Source organism: Myiozetetes cayanensis, unplaced genomic scaffold (genome assembly GCF_022539395.1).
Source record: "Myiozetetes cayanensis isolate MyiCay16 unplaced genomic scaffold, myiCay2020 scf4, whole genome shotgun sequence".
Lineage (NCBI taxonomy): Eukaryota > Metazoa > Chordata > Aves > Passeriformes > Tyrannidae > Myiozetetes > Myiozetetes cayanensis.
This window is the reverse complement of record NW_026087631.1, coordinates 58,301,065-58,321,432: the sequence shown is the minus strand read 5'-3', so window position 1 is coordinate 58,321,432 and position 20,368 is coordinate 58,301,065. Positions and strand designations below refer to the sequence as shown.

The 20,368-nt window shown below is 36.7% G+C and overlaps 1 protein-coding gene across 20 annotated transcripts in view; it reads left to right on the top strand.

Moving 5' to 3' along the window:
- The window catches only part of MPDZ (multiple PDZ domain crumbs cell polarity complex component), a 92,234-nt gene that overhangs the window by 58,058 nt on the left and 13,808 nt on the right, over positions 1-20,368 (top strand). For 9 of the 20 annotated variants that reach the window (XM_050328643.1, XM_050328642.1, XM_050328637.1 and 6 more), the window contains 17 exons: positions 2,653-2,757; positions 3,563-3,655; positions 4,125-4,302; positions 6,366-6,476; positions 7,004-7,087; positions 9,421-9,522; positions 10,824-10,895; positions 13,575-13,731; positions 14,316-14,512; positions 15,523-15,614; positions 15,907-15,991; positions 16,338-16,418; positions 17,005-17,097; positions 17,190-17,264; positions 18,610-18,787; positions 19,558-19,703; positions 20,096-20,179. In XM_050328643.1, the coding sequence (XP_050184600.1) occupies positions 2,653-2,757; positions 3,563-3,655; positions 4,125-4,302; positions 6,366-6,476; positions 7,004-7,087; positions 9,421-9,522; positions 10,824-10,895; positions 13,575-13,731; positions 14,316-14,512; positions 15,523-15,614; positions 15,907-15,991; positions 16,338-16,418; positions 17,005-17,097; positions 17,190-17,264; positions 18,610-18,787; positions 19,558-19,703; positions 20,096-20,179 (1,933 nt within the window). The remainder of the gene's footprint in view (positions 1-2,652; positions 2,758-3,562; positions 3,656-4,124; positions 4,303-6,365; positions 6,477-7,003; positions 7,088-9,420; positions 9,523-10,823; positions 10,896-13,574; positions 13,732-14,315; positions 14,513-15,522; positions 15,615-15,906; positions 15,992-16,337; positions 16,419-17,004; positions 17,098-17,189; positions 17,265-18,609; positions 18,788-19,557; positions 19,704-20,095; positions 20,180-20,368) is intronic. The other 11 variants (XM_050328646.1, XM_050328645.1, XM_050328649.1 and 8 more) reach the window with 5 other exon arrangements.

Here is a 20,368-nt window from a genome sequence, read left to right as displayed (position 1 = left end):
ATGTAGTTGTGGGTAAGAATGAACAGTTAAAAACATATTGAATGTTTCTTTGAGTGCTTTAAATTACGCTATTCGAACTGTAGTTGAGCACTAGAATAGAAATAATGTATTTTTCCAAAGAGCTAATATGTAACAGCTCCCAAAGAGACTATCTAAATTTTACTCCATCTGTGGAAATCAATTAGGTAATTCAGTTGCTCAATTTTATATGCATTTTTTAAAAATGGTGGAGCGAGCTTCTTTTCTTCTTAGCTTCTGTGCTGTACACAGAAAGGGAAGCTAAGGCAGCTTTTGGGAGATGTTACTAAGCATATGAGGCTCTTTAAGAGCATCCCTTGTATCATACCGTTTGAATGTTCCAGCACAATATCAGTTATTAAATCATATAATGAAAAACAGTGGGGTGTTCCAGAAGTTGAAGTGCACATGGTTTGCCTCACCTTTAGCTGCCTCCAATGCTGACATACGAGGTAAGGACTACACTACCCTTGAACCTTGGCACCCTTCATAGTTGTTTACCACATGCCCCTTGCACAAAAGAATTAGACAAAGGTTGATAGATACTGGACACTGTACTGTCAGAGATCGCATTCTGCTTTATATATCCAGGCTGAGTCTGGGCTCATCCCTTTCCTTTGTAGAAGTGTGCCAGTTTAGCATAAAGGAGATTGTCTGAACTTTCCAGTCAGGGGAAACATTGTTTGCAGTTGTGGGGGTTTTTACTGCAGCTGTCTGCCAAGGGAAAATACATTATTTCCTACTTATTTTTATAGGGTGAATATTGGTGAATTTGATTGGGACGAGACTGATGAATGTAACTGAAAGAATGTTACATTTTCTTGCACTGAAGTACAACTTGCACATCTTCTAGCTTTTGCAAAGGCAAAGTATTCTTTTAGGCTTACTGAGTGGAGCTTCTGCATCAGCTTTTTTGACCTGTGAGTTTTGTGAGAGTAATACTATCACTTTGCTATAGTTCAATGCACCTGGAGTTTGAGATGGTTAAGAAGTAGTAATGATAATTTTCAAAAGTTCTTTCTTCTCTTGTTTCTTGATGTTTCACTGCTGGGTCTTCATAGAATAACTACTGTATGCCTTTAGTCTTTCCCAGTGCTAGAATGCCCTCAGGAAAGGCAGACAAGAGTCAGTGACCTGCTGCTGAGTGTTTGTTTTCTATTGTATACTAACTTCCCACCACTTCAAAAGGAAAATACTTTGTGTCAAGCCCAGTAACACTTAAGTGCTTGAAGAAAGGACCAAAGTAGAACTGGGAGGAGATTGAAAGAAGAAGAAAAGCTGGTGATAATACGGAAGTTTTAGAAATTTCCATTAGAAGAGCTGTGGAGTTCCTTCTGTTCAACACATCCTTAATGACCCTTTTGCACTTTTCTAAATATAGTAGGTGTGAGAGGAGGTAGGGAACATGCTGAAACACAGACAAAGATGACAAATAAAGATGATCATTAGGATAATTTTGGTAGAGTACTTTGAACTGACAGCATTATCATATAAAATTTCATTTGAACTGCTGTCTGTCACTTGCTGTATCCAGCAGAAAACCAGTAAGAGGGGGAATCAGTGACAGGGTGTGACAGACAGAGAGGACTTCAGTCAGGGAATGACAGACAGGAGGCAACTCCAGGTTCAAGCCTCAGAGCTGAAAGAGCCTCTCCTCAGCAGCTTACACATCCTTGTGAAGTGGTCTAGATTTTTTTTTTCCCCCTGTCTCTTCCCGGGGGAAATACATTCATTTTTCTTTTAACTGTGTGATGTATGGGTAGACAGACTTTTTTTTTCTTTTTTTTTTTCCCAGTCTTTTTTCCATTAACCTTACTTGTTGGAAGACTTGAATCTGATAGATAAGCTGCTTTTTGAACAAATACGTGTTTTTAAGAAGACAAAGCATCGTTAAAGGAGGGCCATTTAAGTAGCTCTGTTTATATCATGGTATCCTTTTGCCTGTAGAATGGAGTTTTTTAAGAAATATTCTTGATGTCCTAATCTTTTTTTTTTCCTTCCTTTTTTTTCCACCTCCCCAGTCTATTGGACCATTTCTGTTTCTGATATTCAAACATCAAGTAGAGTCTGCTTGTCGTTTGGTTGGTGAACCGTGACTATCTGACTGTCCCAGACTGACTGAAAGTGCATGAAGGGGCTGGAGGAAGGACTTGAACAGGGAATTGCTCCCTGCAGCATAGGTGGTGTGTTGTAACACATTTGTATGTCCAAATCCATGGACAAAATAAATACAAAACCACACAGGAGAGCACAAAACCTCCTACAAGCCAACTTTCAGAAATATTTTCAGCAGTCATTTAGCATGGTAATGGTGCCTCAGACTTCACAGATCCTTCAGTGTCTGTCTTTGCTTGAGGAATCTTATTTTGACTGAAGCTGGATATTCTCTGTTACACTCTTGTCACTGTTCAAGCACCATTTATTTTAATTACAGAAGTATATGTGCTGTTCACCTACTTAATTTTACTATAAATGCATATTTGTTACAAAGTCACAAGGGATTCATATAACAGTTTACTTGCATTGTGCTTCTGAATTAGTCCTGAGTGGCTTCCTCATATCTATACCTCACACCCACAAAAGGGAGGACCGGCAGTCCTCATGCTACTTTAATCATGTCCCATTTTATTGCAGTATTACATACGTGCCAGCAGAAAATTTAGACGAGTACAGGGCTGGTTTGGGACAAGAGACAGAGGGAGCCGTACCACCTGAACTTTTTCCTTCACATATTGTCAGGTGAGTCAAAAGGCTTATATTTTTTTTCCCACAGAGCTCGCAAGTGTAACTCTTTCCATACGCTTTGCACATTTTGAGAAAATAAGTTTTGATTTGGAAGAGATGAAAGATGGGTGCTTTTCTTCAGACCAGCAACTGTTGCAATAAAAAGCTGCTCAGAATACAATTGTTGCTTTGACTAGAAAATTTTTCGAACATTTTTTCAAGGTTTGATCTGTTTGATACTGTTTGATCTGCCCAAAAAGGAGATTAAATTCTGTCTCATCCTAAATTTCTCTTAAATACCATGCAGTTCGATTTACATGTTGCCACAAATACTCAGTGTTTTCAACATAAGAATTTGGTATTGATGGTCTTTCCAGAACATAGCTGGAAAGAACTAATTACGCCACGCTTTCCTTGAGTTTCAAAAATTCATTGCAGTTACAGTCCAAAATTTCAAAGTGACTAATAATATTAGGTTTTTTTAAAGTTCATCTTTGAAGGCAGTAACTTTGTTTGAGTGCTGTTGTTATTATTTATTCCTGTCAATAATTACCTTTGACTCTGATTTGGTTCTTGTTCCAAATTGCATATCTTTTATTCTGTTATTGTGGATAGCAAATTCATTGCAGAAAAAAGTGGACAGGGAATCCCTAAACATCAAATGTATTCCAACAGACATCTGAAGAAGAAATTCCTTATCTGAATCCTGTGTACAAATTCTAATTCTGGCAGGGTGATTCAATATATGACATTTTTCAGAAAAATCTAATAATTATATGAGTTCTTTAAAAATTAATTACATGTTCCTGTTCATCATCAGGGAACTCCCAGAGCTTCCAGAACGTGAAGAGGGGGAGGGAGAAGAAAGTGAACTTCAAAATGCAGCTTTCAGTAACTGGAACCAGCCCAGAAAGTAAGTGTGGATCTAGCTGCACAGAATAAAATGTCATATGAAATTTAAAAATTTTGAAACACATAATATATTTTAAGAGGAATAAGAAAACAGTAGAAATGCAGCTCTTATGTATGTTGTGTGTTGCAGGAGTTGATTTTTACTGCCATTGGGCTAAATCTAACAGTGTCTTGAGTGTTTTAGTGATTTATCTTTACTTATCCCAGGCTGACTCTTAGGGATCCAGAAAGAAGAGATGAATAGCAAGGTTTAAAGTTTTAATCATAATCCAAAATAAAGTGACCAGCACTAGACTCAGTTACAGGCTTTCTGAGCAATTCAAAAGATAATTCCTCTGAAAAACAAAACTTTGCAAGGAGGGGTTATTTCAGAATAAAATAATTGTGCAAATCCAGGTATCTTCAGTATGCAGCACTGTCATAATCACAACAGATTTTCTTTTATTTTGACCCTTGTTTTTTCATAACAGGGTTGAACTCTGGAGAGAGCCTAGCAAGTCGTTGGGGATCAGCATTGTTGGAGGACGAGGGATGGGGAGCCGCCTGAGTAATGGAGAAGTGATGAGAGGGATCTTTATTAAACACATCCTGGAAGACAGCCCAGCCGGCAAAAATGGAACTCTGAAAACTGGAGATCGAATTGTAGAGGTACCAGCTGAATGCCTTTTGCTGCAATTCCCCCAGCATCTCAGGAGCCGCTGAGATGGATTTGTAGTTCTGGGCTGACAGCTGTGTAATTGCTCCAGCTGACACCACTTGAGCCGTACAGACTGCAGTACCATCTGCTGATGTTTATGTGCAGTCAGCTGTCTGTTGAGTATCTAACCTGAAGCATAGGTGACTGACTCCGTGAGCAGGATTCTACAAAACCAGGAGCTTGACCTGCCTGTTTTAAAGCCAGTGTGTGTGGGGAAAAGCTTAAGTTTGGTGAATCCAAAAGATTTCACTTTTGTGTATTGGTTAGCAACAGAAATGGCCAGTGCAGATCATGCAAATAAATACCAAGCTTGTTTCCCTTGTAATCAGATCACATCATTCTTATGCATCTTGTGCAGTAATTAAGGGAGACACATTTTTTTTTAATTCCTGACATGAAGATATTTGGGTTTGATGCTTGAGAAAGTAAGTACACTTGTGTTCATGCCCGAGAGTGAGGTAGCCAGTGCCATTGCATGAAGGGATTTATCTAGATTTCTCTTCTACTTAACCAGTCCCGTGCTCATGCAGCCACTTCTGCTTTATTGATTAAAGATACTGAAGAATGAACATACTGAAAGGTCTTTCCTGTGATGATTATCAGTGTCAGGCATTACCCTGTCTTCAGCATTAGGCTGGAGAACTTAGGAACTACCCTCCATCCTTCTGGATGTCCTTAGCTGACTGTCCATCAGTAAGAATGTAACAAGGGATGTGATGGAGATGGTGATTCTGGATCAGTCTGGACTTGCTTTACACAGTGGCACTGAGGTGCAGTTCTCTGTTTACTACAAAATCCCTATCAAGGATCTTGAAACAATACCTTGGTATAGGCTGCACTTTCTTTAACAGGATAGAACAGTTATTGGTATATAACAAGATGGGAGTTGGAATTTTGCTTGATGGCCACAAAATTAAAAATAGTCGTCCTATTTGAATAATTGGATTTTTATGAATGCAGTTGGCTCTAACAGTGATAACTGCAAAAGTTGGAATGGGTGAGTGAAATTAAAATGTTATGTTAATGTGAGTGTTTCTGAATGGATTATTTCAGATTCTCAAGTTGTGACATATTTAAGCTCTATCTCCGCTATTGCATACAGTATTTCAGACATGGGGAGTTGGAGAGCCTAACTGTTATTGTTCAGTTCCTTATAGGTTTAGAATTTCTCTCAGGTTCTTTTTGTGCTCTCTTATATACACTGGATGGTTAAGTTTGACGATTAAAAAGTTGTTGTAGTAAGTCGTATAACACTGTGTGCAAGAATTACCACTAACAAATAACCTTTCTGTGTTAGCTTCTAGCTTTTGTTGTGGTCCTTGTGAGAACACTTTACTGATGCTAACCTCACCTTAACATTGTTCTTACCTGACAAATTTGTTTCACACACCAATATATATGAAGACACGAAGAAAAGCAACCAGGCAAAAATTTGTCCTTAGCCATCCTTTGTAAGTGCTGCCTTCTAGAAAAGAGAAAGCTTTTCAGCTCTGACCTAAAAATTTAACTTCTCGAGAAAGTACCTAGTAGCTCAAATTGGTCTTATCTTGCTTTTCAAGAACAAAAACAAACAAACCCCAAAAAAACCCATTGTGAAAGACTCCACAGCACCTAAAAAGTTTCAGTTTGTAAATGTCGTAAAGTCCCGGGAGATAGAGTTCTTTGATAGGATTTACAGGAAGCAGTATTTGGCAAACACTGTCACTCTCTTCACATTATCGTATATCTTATGTTCTGTTGCCTACCAAAAAAAATAATGGAGCCCGAGCAAGAATGTTGAAAAACCTGTTTTTAAAACAGAAGAATAAGAGAATATTTATTTAATGTCCTTTAAGTGCTCTTGGAAATCTCAAACCTTTGTGTGAGGGACTTTAGGCTAAGTCTGTAGAAAGCTTTCCGCAAGAAACAGAGATTTGGGCTTAGGTTTTAGGCAAAGTTTCCTGACCAAAACTCAAAAGTGACTTATGATTCTTGTAGCTTCTTGCAATGTTAAGATGAGGCCTTCCAATTACAGGTGGATGGAATTGACCTCAGAGATGCCAGCCATGAACAAGCTGTGGAAGCCATACGGAAGGCAGGCAATCCTGTAGTCTTTATGGTACAGAGCATTATAAGCAGACCAAGGGTAAGCATTAAGAATATTGAAGGAAATGTAATACATAGTAATAAATGAAACAAATGTTCAAGATGGTGGTGTTTGGGAATGGGATATTTAATCCTGAAAGTGCCATCTCAGCTACTTTAGGAACAAAGATTTGATTTAAGTATTATTTCCATTTAGAATGAAATCGATTTGGATTTGGAATTACCCTCCAGCACGCCGTCCACAAACTATTTTGAAAAGCCTCAAGAAAGATAATTTGTTGGGGGGCAGAGTAGGAGTCTAACTAAAACCAACTCTTAGAGATTGACAGCGTGTCTGAGGAGCGCATGCAGAAATACAGCGCCTGTTAAAAAATTCTTTGGACATTAATGAAAGGACCTAGAAGTACACGGAAGTTTTCTGTCACTAAGCTGCATGGACATTGCAGACAAAAGCTACTGAGCTTTAATATAAGTTGCTTGCCTCACTAGAAACTAAACTTCCTCATTGTAGAGTCTGTGTAAGCTGCGTGTTTATTTACTAGTTGTCTCATAACTCTTGTTCCCCAGCCAGAGTCTCTTTATAGCCCTTCTTCAGCTTCTGCTCCCTGTGGGCAGAAAACTACTAACCCATTTTATCGTCAGTCATCTAAGGTAAAGTTGCATGAAAAAGCTCTATTGAATGTTGGTTATTGATACTCAAACTACTAAAATAAGGCTTTTATGTTTGCTGTGATACGAACAGAATTGCCACTGCTGAATGCTTAGACCAGTTTGGCATGGGAGTGATGCCATTTCTTTATCTCAACTTACTTTTGTTTAGAGAATGCTCCTTTGCTATTTTTAATTGTAGTTCTTTGTTCTATTTTCAAATTATTAAGCCTGTTGGTTATTTTTTGACTGTACTAAAAAACTCTTGTTTCTCTGTAAGCAGAAACATTGCAATTGCTCTTGCTGTACACATACATTACATTGTGATCTACGTAAATAGCATTATATTTATTATCTTCATATTTTTAAACTTGCATGTACTTTATAATAAGATCTTTCAAGGGAATTTCCTGCTTTCATTCATGTGCAGTCACCCAAATAGCTAGCTGCCTGTGAGAGTAGCTATATTTAATATAACACAGGTTTTATTTAGCCAGGCAGTCATTTTCAAGCAACATGTAACTAAGGAATCCAGTTCTGCTTTGTTTTTTTCGTTCAGGCTTATCTAGTAGGTAAAGAGATCCTGAGTACTCCAGAGTAGTCCAAGTAATGCAAAGGGCTGTGAAAAGCTGTCTTGCTAATAGCTAATTAAGCAAAAGATAATTTTGCTAATAAGAAGCTACCCATTGAGTCTGTATTTCATACTGATACTGCTCTGGTTATTTCTGAGTAAGAAATAAAATGTCACGGTGATTATGGGGCCATAGCAGTGTTACAGCATTGTGCTATAGCAAATGCTAGCTAGTTTCTGATACCTTAGCATCTTGGACACATTCATAAAATTCTGCAGAGAAGTTGAAAAAAGAAAAAAAAAAAAAGGTAAAAAAAATCCTGTTATTTTAGGTTTTGACCTGAATAAAAAAATAGCAAAAGGGAAAATGCCCTTTATTTTAACATTTGCTTCTCTTATTCTGTGCAAGAAGGTATATTAAACTGAACTGTTCAGGCAGACTCAAATGCTCCATATTTTATCCAGTAGTCAGTCCATATTGACATAATGTTGTTGCATGGATTAAAATTTGGGCTAGTTTTTTAGGAACTATGCCATCATGAAAAACATAAAAGTGATACTTTTCTTAGTTTCCTAAAATTCATCAAGATACATTTATGCAGATAACAAATGTAGGTGTTAAAGTGTAATAGGATCATTACAGTAACAAATTACTTTCTCAAACTTCTCTAAAAGACATGTGTAAACAGAAAATCTTACTGTACCTTAGGGATATAGCCTGTTGACTTTGAGTGACTTGACAGTGTAGAAACCTTGTTCATGCACGGCATTGCTTTCTCACTGCTGAAGACACAGTAAAGTCAAGACCTTTATTGTTTTATCAAATTACATTACTTTTTTGCTATACGGTATTTAAAAATAAATATTTAGGGATGCATTTACTATTTTCAGGAACATTTAGAAAAAATCAAAATGCTTTAAGAAAACTTTTAAACAGCAGTGTATGCTCACATTAAATTACTCTTGATATAAATGATCCTGCAAGGTTTTCACATTTCTTTTTCATTTACTATACTTCTTGTTTTCCAGCAGTGTTAAACCTACAGACCTAAGGCTTGTATTTTCTTGACAAATGGATACACCTGTATCATGTATACGTGGTATATTTCCAACAAACTGTGAAATCAGAGCTGTTCCTTCTTAATTAAGCTTGTTCTGGTCTGAAACTAGAGTACAGTACAAAAACTGAGTAAGGAACATAAATGGTCAAAGTACATCCTTTAACTTGGTCTAAATGTGTAAACTCTTTTTGTGTTAAATAATAATAAGGAAATACCTTGCATTGCTAAAACGGAAGACCAGAGAATTTAGTTTCAATGGACTATAAATTTAGACAATTATAGGTGCATGCACTCATATACAATGTGTTTGGTAAAAGTCATTCTTAGATGTGAAAGCTGCTTAGAGATGTCTAATATTACTAAACCTCTCTTTTGCAAGGTAAGCAGTGAGATGCTTGGATAAAATTGTACAAATAGTACATAAATTTTCTCATCTTTGTGCTGCTCAATTCTGTACTTGATGTATTTTGTGAACTAGAGCAGGTATGGGCATCAGTGCTTTTCCTTTATGTTATGCCAAACAAAGCTGATTAGAAACACAGAGCAAATGCAGTTTTGCCCACTTTCACCTGTATGTAGCAAAGTGCAGGAAGTGGACCTTGTTTGGTTAGCCCAACCAACTACATAGATATGTTTTGCTTCATGATTAAAAAGGGTTCATTTAAAATTGTTTTTGCTTAGTTTCTATTATGCTTTCCTTTTAGAACTCTTACCTGTCTTTCCCGCAGAATAATATTTTCTGTAGGCCAGGTGTCTTCAGCAGCACTAACCCATTTGCTGATTCTTCTCAGCTCAACACCAGCAAGGTGGGATAACACACTGTCTGCTTTTTACTCACCAGACATAATATGTGTGCTTCTTTGCCATTTGTATCTCTCTGCATTTAAATTTTTTTATACCAGTTTGGGTAAAATACTATGCTGATGAGAGTGGGAATTCTATATAGAGAATTAAAATGACACAGACAAGCATACACATAGGAAAGTTATAGAGAAGTGGAAAAATACCAGCTCTATTAGTCATAACCACTAAATCTGATCAGATTCAGAACTACCAAAGGAATAGGTTCTCAAATACAAGATCAGTCCCTGTGGTGTATGTTAAAAGTATCCCCATGAGTGTTAACTCTCTCATCAGTGTGTGAGGTTTTTGCTGCTGTGTACTTCTTTTATGTGTTTAGGACTTCACGGCTTTAATATCTCACTTTTATTTTTGCATGAAAAAGTCCAAATGTTAGCAGCTTTCAGTTTATGATGCTGAAAATATTTACCTCTACTTCTTGAAAATTCTTTTAATGCACCATGAACAAGATGCTGACATCTTTGGAAATACTAAAATGTTAGATTTTGTTGTTGTTGGTTTGGTTGGTGTTTTTTGTTTGTTTGTTTTTGTTTTGAGTTGGGTTGGGTTTTTTGTGTGTGATTTTTTTTGTTGTTTTGTTTTTTGTGGTTAGTGCTTACTGCATGTTGTTCACAATGGGAACAGTGTTAACCTCTAACACAATAATAAATAAAAGCTTAATTCTTCTTTGCATGCATTTCTGATTTAATAAAATAATTTCTAGCTGGTTCTACATCTTGGAAGTGATTGTGCCCTCTGTCTATTTTTCCATGTTGTCAAATACATCATATGTGCAATGAACATCTGTGATAATACATGTGGTGTATAATTGCATGTGTGTTTTTAAAAACTGTTTTTCATGTTTGTTACAGTTTTGTATCTGGGGAAAGGGAATAGATATGTAATATAAATGGTGACTTGTATTCTCTATATTTTCAAAAGTATTTTTGAAAAATATTGCACATATTTAAAAAGAATACATAAAGATCTTACAGTTTCTGCATAATTTCTTTTTTAGCAGTAATATAAGAATGGCCTTTTGTCACCTCTGTTCTCTTGCTGAACTAAGGTTCATGTACAGTAAGGTACTTTGCTGAATCAGCGTCCTTAATAACCATTAAGTACTATTGTCTGTTTATAAATAGAGCTAATAAAGTTGCTGCAATTAGTGAAATGAATCCATAATTTAAAATGATTTATTCATTAACAGTATTGTGTATTGCCAAAGGTGCTGTAACATGTGGATTGCTGTTTTCTGTTACTGTAGGAGGTATCGAATCCAGTTAGGGTTACCTTCCGTTGTTCCCCAACTAACCCTTTTGCTCCCACACCATTCAAGGTTTGTCTTGATTCCCATCAGTGGGTCCTACTGTATATGTGCTCTACGTTTGTACATGGCCTGTGATACCTTCCAGAGTACTGCTGCTTCCTCTGCCTGTGCCTTCATTTTTTCAAACTCCGGACTTGCCGCCGTTTTCAGTATTTGCTTGGCTGTGATCAGAGTGACCCTGGTAGCTGAATTGGTTCATGCACTCTCTGATGCTTTGCATTTTAAATGAAATACTGTGTTGTGGCACACTGAAAGTATTTCATGAGTTAAAGTATTGTAGGACTTCTATGTGTTGCCCGATTCAGGGAGCAAAAGTCTTATGTGTGTGTAAACTGTGGGGCCAATTCCTGCTTCTGGCTGTGCACCTGTGTCAGGTTGAGTTTTGGAGGCAGGATATGTTTCCCTCCACACAAATGGCATTGTAGCATGCTTTTTACCCTTCCCACAAAGGAGCCTTGCTTTTACTTTCATTTCAGCATTTCCTTCAGAAATGTTCAGATTTAGGTACATGTATACAAAGGTACAGAAAGAAGCATTTTTTGTCAGTCAGATTATGGTGGCTGCAGTTAAATGCTATTCTGTCAGGATGTAGCCATACATCCATACCTTCCAGAGGTCTTGACCAATATTTTGTTCCTTTTCTTAGTCATGGTTTCTTTTGCTGTTCTTGGACACTGTCATTTGCAATAAGTACCCCTAAATTAATATGTTAATTTTGGTTTTAAAACACAGAGACTACTGTAAGGTTTGCTGATCTGGTTTGCTCTCACACTTGCTATCAGTTTGCATGGCAAGCTTGTAGTAGCTGTGGGACTATGGGATGGCTTTTATCATATTTTTTCCCATGTCCAGCTGAAGAGGGGTGTGGTAGAGCAGCTTTGGTGGGCAGCTGGTCAGCCCACCACAACACTGTATTTCCTCATTTTTTTCAGTATATTATGTAGCTTTCTATTATACTCCAGGAAGCACTCTTCTAGAATTAATCTCCTTTTCACCCCTCCTTGATATGTGGAGGTGTGTTACAACTTTTCTTTATGGTGGACACATGAATTTCTGATTGTGAAAAATCACTTTGAATGTTATTAGATAGTGTTTCCAACCTACTCTCGTTCTGATGGGTGACGATGTCTTTACTAGAATTTTGCTGCTTCAGTTTAGAGATGCTAGGTATCATCTCAGCAGGATGACATTGTCTTAGATTGGAAGCATGAGACAAGGTGACTAAAGATATGAAAATTCATGTATCATTTATATGTATTTTTAATGAAAATTATTAGTTTGAGTGTTATATGAGAACTTCCCACACTTTTAACTTTTAATGACTTCTTAGTTAAGTTCCTAGAAAAAGTTCCTAAATGAAAGGAAAATGTTTTTAAGCAGAAGCAGAATGAGAGAACTGAAATGGCTTTTGCAGTTTCTTTAAAGCTTTCATTTTCACTGAGAGATGTGAGCTTTCTTGAATCTCAATATGACTAAATTGGTAACTTCCTAAGTTTTTCAACACCTTCAATTTGGAAAGTGTACGTTGTTATTCACTTCACTGTTGCCTTTGATGAAGAAATTGCCTTAGTGTTTTTGGCACCTAGAGACATAATCTGAAATACTGAATTCAGACTTTTGCTAACGGAAGTAGTGAAAGCTGAAATGATGAGAACAGGGCTATGAAGCTAGGGCAACACACCTGAAAATTCTACTGTTGGAAAAATAATTTGTTCTTTAATAGTTGGTCTTTTAAAGTTTTTGTTACTTACATCAATAGCTGATCTTCCAGTATCAAAGTCTCTTGGGCATGCATAAGCTTCATAATTACAATATTCAGACACAAATTTCTTGCTTAGATGTTTACTCTAAGCAAGACAAAATCATACAAATTACAAACACTTAGTGAAATCCCTAATCAGAATCCATATTCCTCAGGGGAGATTACTTGAATGAAGGCTTGCCAGATTGTGGATTTGGGTGTTTAACCATGGCATTGCAGTAGTCGTGTGTTTATACTTCATAACTTTTTGTGAATATGAATAGACCACATCAAGACTAAAAGTATTTGTCTCTTGTGGTTTAATCTGTATCTTTGTTTGATCTCCTCTGTGCAGCTTATAGGAAACTAATAAACAAGACTGAAAAAGCCCAGTCACTAGATTTCATCAATTATCTTCTGTTTCATTTTGGTTTTTAATTGTCCTTTCAGTTAATATGCCAGTTATTTTCTTTTTCCTGGAGATATTTTTGGAAGCACCCAATTTTTTGTTCCTTTTCTCTTTCCTTGTATTTGGCTTCCAAAGCATATAATAGGAAGAAATTATATGCAATGGCTATTAAAAATCAAATAAGGTATAAGTCTTTTGCAATTAGAGCATTAAAAAAAAATCACTTGAGTCTTTGTAAGAGACTTTTTCTGAAATATAATGTGGCACATAAAACTTTACTGAATTGGGCTTTTATTGTGAGTTTTGTTTGTTTCCAAATACATTTTGGAGTGATGTTATCTCTTACCTTGCCTGGTGTTTGTTTCTGTCTATGATCTCTTTCAGCCTTTCAGTGTCGTGTTATTAAATTAGAGTTTCGGTTGCTTGGTATTTAAACTTCAAAGCCATAGTCATTACCATTTTGACGTTTTTATATACTAGTTTGCCCTACACAGAGTCTGCATTTTCTTAGCCACTGCATTTTTCTTGTTCTCCACAGGCATTTGGTCAGTCCGATGCAGAAACAGAAAAGACTTCGCTTTGTAATTTGCCTCTACCTCCTCCTTCAGCATTTTCAGGAATGGGCTGTGATGTTGCACAGTCATCCAGAGTGCCAGAAGATGTGGAGAAGGAGGATGAGTTTGGTTACAGTTGGAGTAAGTTTATCCTTTGTGATAATGTTTGAAATCCTCAGTGTTAGAATACCACTGCATAAGATATGGGAATGGGGGCATCCAGTTTGAACTGCTTCTTCGTCATGTTCTTCGTGGTTTGGATGTTGAGTGTTGCTGCTTTAGTTGTCCTTGGTCAGATGCTCATCGTAAAATATGAAACACATTTTTTCTTCATCATTGCACTGCAATCTTTGTTTTCCTCCATGGTCTAAGTTCACTGTTTCACATGTAGTACTACTTGAAGAATTTCATTATACTCCTGTTAACTGATGGCAATGACTGATGTGATAGTTTCTTTTACCTGAAGGTGTTACTGGAGAGAATATTACTGCTCTTATGTGTGAAAAATCTTGTTTTAATGTTTTCTGAAGTTATAAGGAAAACAGGAAATATTATTGTAAATCACCTAAGGCTTAACTTAAAAGAAGATGTGGTTTACACTGAAAATTTTCTCATCCACTTTGTGATTTTTCTGTCAAATACTGCCCACTGGACACTGATCTTGACTCTAGGTAACTTGTGAAACTTTCTAATCCAACCTCTGCTGCCCACACTTTTACATTTAGAAAAGATCATGCAGCGCTATGGAAATCTACCAGGGGAGTTACACATGATTGAGCTGGAAAAAGGAAGAACAGGTCTGGGACTTAGTCTTGCTGGTAACAAAGACCGATCCAGGATGAGTGTCTTTATAGTGGGAATTGATCCAAATGGAGCAGCTGGAAAAGATGGCAGGTTACAGATTGCAGATGAGTTGCTAGAGGTGAGTTATTTCAATTTATACTGAAACCCAAGCATACTGATTTAAAATGCATTAAGATACTGGATTCTTGCTGCAATATGGATGTTCTTCAGTGGTCTTTGAAATCCCCAATTTATCCAATGTATCACTATGCTACCAGATTTTCCTTCTGATATATGCCAACTAGTTGTAGCTTTTCTGGTTATAGTAGTGCTAAAAAAAAGTGTGTTTGTGTATTTAAAATGGAAAAAAATGGGGGATAACAGCAGTTTTGGGTTTATGGAGACATACAGAAGTGCAGTGAGTTGCAGACCATGAAAAAATGCTAAAATCCTTTAGTCCATCTGTCTGTGGAGTGCTCCAGATGTCTCTAATTACTTCTCTAGTTACAGAAATGTGGAGTCACCAAACCACTAAATATACAGATAAAATTTCCAATAGGTATATGAGCATAAATGATATTTCTGAGATGATTTACAAGTATTTCTCTGATGCTTCTTAAAGTGTTAGTGTTTCCTGGTTCCTCTCTGACACACAAAAGTACATTCCATTCTGCCGCCAAATATAGGTTAAAACTCTGCTAAATGTACCAGTGTTCAGACCTCTATGTATAAAGTACCTTGCTCATGGATTCAGAATGCCTGACATTCAATAAATAATAGCAATCTCATTGCTGGATATAAGCAATTCAATATTTGTTATGGTTAGAATTTCCCATGGCCCTGCTTTATCACCATATCAGTCATAAAAAGATCAATGGCAAGTGAAAATAGATGATGTGCGAGGTCAACCCAGTATAATTCAGATAATGACATTTTCAGCACTGTGACAATGTTAGTTTGTAATCAAACTGCAGTGAATATTTTAACTGGAAGAAGGGAGTGAAAGCAGGGCACAACATACTCTCTTATTTTAATACAGTTACTGCTTTAGCAAGTGATGTGGAGTGAATGATTTTTTTTTAAGGTTAAAAATTAGTTTAAATATAAGTAGTTAAAATATTTTGTTAAAAAATTGCTATCTTTCTTTAGATAAATGGGCAAATACTTTATGGAAGGACTCATCAGAATGCTTCCTCAATAATCAAATGCACACCATCTAAAGTAAAAGTCATCTTTGTCAGGTAAGTTCTGGTTAAAGGTTTGGCTAAAAACATTTATTTTTTTATGTACTCAAGTTTTGCATGGAGTTTTTTTGTGATTGTTTGTTTGTTTGTTTTTTAATTTTGATAAGGAATGTGTGCTCTTGATCACAATTAGTCGTTTCTAAATATGCCCTGGAGTTTTCTGTTTTGATACTTGTATTGTTAGAACCAGAAATAAAGTAAAATAAAGCACTAGACTTAAACTTGTCCTTAGAAATATGGTGCCATACTACTGCCTTCTTACTGCATTCTTTAACTGAATCTGTTGCAGAAATAAAGATGCAGTAAATCAGATGGCTGTTTGCCCTGCAAAAGAGGCTTCACAAAGTACCTCAGGGACCCTTCAGCATCAAGAGGTAAAGTAAATATTTGTTTTTCTTATTTGACCAAGATACTAACATTGTTCTGGATAGAGGAGTGCTCTGTCTGCTTAGAATATACCATAAAAGAGAATGAAATCCAATAGAAAAACAAATGAGATTTTAGTAAGGCTACTGAGTTTATTACAGCTATGCTCATTTTTGTTTCATTTTATGTTCTTCTGTACTGTGAAGTAAGTCTGACATTCCCATTGATAGGGTTATAGAAGTTTAAATTAATCTAGAAAATGATCAGACTCACTTTAAGTGTTTGTGTGCTACTTTATTTTGATGCAAAATATTGGATATAGTTGCTTACAATTACATTTTCATTTTCTTTTAGACTGATGCAAGTGTTGCAAACTCTAGTGCTTTTTCTGACTTGAGTTCATGTAAAAACATTCAGTATGTGGAACTCCCTAAGGTATGTGAGGAAAATTAAATTTATATCAGTCTCACTTGTATTCACTAGTCTGCATTTTTATAATGGAGTCCCTCTTAAGGCAAACAAAATGTGTCTCTTAGATACTAGAAGTTAGAAAAGTGATTTTTAGAGGTCTCCTCTTCTCTATCTGTGAATGCACCCCAAAGTTTTCCTCACATAATCACTGTTCTTGAGTCATGGGTTGCTTTAACTTCACATAAATTCGCCAATTTGCTCTGTGTCTCTGGAAGAAGACTCTTCTTGTACTGTTTGAAAAACTTTTGGTAGTTCCTCAGGTAAAAGCGTTGCCTCAGTTATTCAAAATAACAACTGAATTGCAATTGACCTTGTAAGTTTCGAAGAAGTGGGTTTGAATTTAGTAGTGGTTCAGATTTATCTTGGTAACGAGTATACTGTTTGTAGGCTGGTGGAATCTGTTTCAGAAATAGTTTAAAACAAAAATATTGATGCATTGTGAAAAAACAAACTTTTGTTATGTCAGGAGGCTTCACTAGTCTTTAGTGAATGTATTTTAGCATTTTGATGTACACAGTACTTAACCATTTGCATTTTCTGTTTGCCCCAGGATCAAGGAGGCTTTGGCATTGCCATTAGTGAAGAAGACACCATTAATGGAGTAGTTATTAAGAGCTTAACAGATCATGGTGCAGCAGCAAAGGTGTGAGAATATTTAAAATTCAATTAGGAAATGAAAAATGTTTTTTGGAGTAGGATCGAGAGCTCATATTTCTCATTCTGTGTTTTTTCCAGGATGGACGAATCAAAGTTGGTGATCAGATTCTGGCAGTGGATGATGAAATTGTTGTGGGATATCCTGTGGAAAAGGTGCTTGTGAAGTGTCAGGAATGTTGCAGAAATCACACCGCTTAACATAGGAGTGATTGTGTCTTAAACCAGCAAGGTTTTCATGACTGCGCTCTGACTTATCTTTCAAAGCTGGCTAAAGAAGCAAAGATCTGCAGGCACTATCTGGATAAGCAAACTACTGCCGAATAAGCTGAAGTCTAAATTTAAAGCTCAGCTGTTATTTTACATTCATGCACTACATGAATCATCTATCTCTGTGCTACAAATGTGATTTTATTTTCTCTGTGGTTCAGACTTGATGACTAAGAGGCACTTAGTAGTGCAATAAAAACCATGAACTATTGCTCAGTGACGAGTCTGCATAGCTACTCCACTTTAAAACTATTAGAACTAGTAAATTTAATATGTGTAAATTTACATGGGCGAGTTGTGTCAGTGGTAAATCAGGTTATGAACTGTGCTTATCCAAGGGGACTGTTTGTAGAACAGCCTCATTATATTCCAAGCCTGGTATTTCAGCCCTTTGGAGAAACATATCTCTGTTCCTAAATAACAAGATTTATTTCTAACTTCTAGCTCTGTACACTCAATTTGGATTCTGTAATGAATCAAGGAGGGGTTTTTCTAGCACTTGCCTTGCTACCAAGAAAACTGATTCTTTAGGCATGAGTAGATTACTTTCTGTTTGTTAAAGGGAAGTTAGGAGAGCATCAATCTCCCTCTCTGATGCACTGCTATCTCTGAAGCAGTAAATAAGTAAATGACAGTGAATAGTCTGTAGGCAAGTAGTTAAGCTTTGGAAGAACAGAGAGATGGAGTAAGTAGTTTCTGAAAATAGTTTTACTGAAATGTAAAGTTTCAGGAGGATTTGGTGTCTTCGTTGTAAGATGGCAATTGATTTTGAAGGTTTTTCAGTATCTATTTAAACTAGACTTTGTATTACACCCTGGTGTCCTTCTCTCCCTCCCATAGTTCAGGTAATACTTTTGGATATTCCTTCCAGAATGGCAGTAGCACATTTCTTTAAGATGTTTTGATATTGACTTCTGTGAGATCAGAATTGAGCTCCATCCAGCATTAAAAGGCAATACTAGTTTTCTGTTTTTCTAATAATTGCTATAAATAGAGTTTTGGTTCAGAGAGGACACTGAAAGTCTGCCTCATTCTCATCTGATATAGTTTGGCAAAGTTTTGTGGAGAAAAATTTCTCAGAAAAAACATCAATATTTGTCTTTGTTCCTTGCCAAGAAAACCTGCAGGATTGTATCTGGTAGCTCCAGTTTACAGAACAGTTATTCTGCTTTTTGGTTTGTAACTGAACAATCCAGTTACACTCTTCATCAGCTTTTCTTTTTTCGTTCAGTTTATAAGTCTTCTGAAGACATCCAAAAGTACAGTGAGGCTTACAATCAACTCAGTAGAAATGGATAACCTGACTGCAGCACCAGTCCCTTCCAGCACTGCCCCAGCAGAGAAGAGGAATATGCAGCCCCCAGCAACTGTTCCTGTTTCCAGCTCACCAGAACCAGAAGCAGTCAAAAGTAATGTTTTCCTTGTGTGCTTATCTTCACTGAGGTTGTAGTGTTAAAATGAAGACCCATCTTGTAAATTTCCTCCTTTTATATGCACTCAACTGTCTTCTGAGTTGCATTTTCTAATACTTTCAAATTACACGTTCATCTAAATGAAGCACTCTACCACCATCCTGGAGACCTACCTTATAGTTTCCCACTAGCCTGTTGCAGAGGCAGGAGAATGGAGGGATCTTCTCCTCCCTGCCAAATGCTTTGCAGCTGGTGCCTCATGATAGTCTGGAACTAAGTGAGAGGCATTCCTTAAAATGAGGGACAAAAGTCATGTCATTTTTCCTAGGGAAGGGGGATGATTGAGACTGTCTTGCCATTTATAAGTAGCCGCGTTTGACTCTTCTCATTTAGATTGGAGAGTCAAGATGTTACTGATGGATGAATGTTATTGGTTAAGCAACACAATTCTAAGAAGTTAATAACTCTAGTAATGCACACATCTTATAGATATTTAAATTAAATTATATCCTAAATAGAATGTGTTGTGTACAATATCTTCTTTGTCTGTCCAGACTACGACCCAGGTACTTGATGGCACAAAAACAGGGCACTTGTAAATAAAACTATAGGATAGTACTTGTCTGAGGGTGAGTTGGCAGCATCACTCTCTGGGGGTCAGCTGTTGCTGTGCAGCTGTCAATGAGCCCTGAAAAATGCTGGTTTAAAGTCACTTTTCTAATACTGAGCCCTCTTACTGTAACCAGGATGTTTAATTGTTATTTTAGACACAAGCAGATCTTCAACTCCAGCCATGTTAGCCTCTGACCCAGCTACGTGTCCCATCATTCCTGGATGTGAAACAACCATTGATATCTCCAAAGGGCGGACTGGTCTTGGTCTGAGCATTGTTGGAGGAGCAGACACTTTGCTGGTTGGTTGGAAAAATATGTGTGTCACTCAAATGAAATGACAGTAATGAAATTAAAGTGTCTGATAGAAGAGATTTTTTCGTCATTTGTTTCTACAGTGTTTATAGAAAGACACAAAAGAAACCAGGGAAAAAAAAGAAAAAAGCACTTTGGAAACTGAAAGTTTAAATGAGCTTACTAAATATTTTGATTCATAAACTTCATAAACTTCTTATATATTTTTTCTTATATATTTTTTTCATCATACATCTGACTTTTATTGATAAAATTGATAAATTATTGATTAATTTAATAAAATACAGTAGGAATTTTCAGTTGCTCATGTTTCAAAATGGGGCATTTTCTTACAACATGCAATTTTTTAATTTTTTTTTTTTTTTTTTTTTGTCCACAGGGAGCAATCATTATCCATGAAGTATATGAAGAAGGAGCAGCATCTAAAGATGGGAGACTGTGGGCTGGGGATCAGATACTAGAGGTATGGTGATTCGTTTGGTGGCTGTAGTGGATTGACCCTGGCTGGATGCCAGGTACCCACCAAAGCTGCTCTCTCACTCCCCTCTGCAACTGGACAGGGGAGAGAAAATATAACAAAGGATTCATGAGCTGAGATAAGGACCAGGAGGGATCACTTACTGATCACCATCATAGGCAAAACAGACTCAAA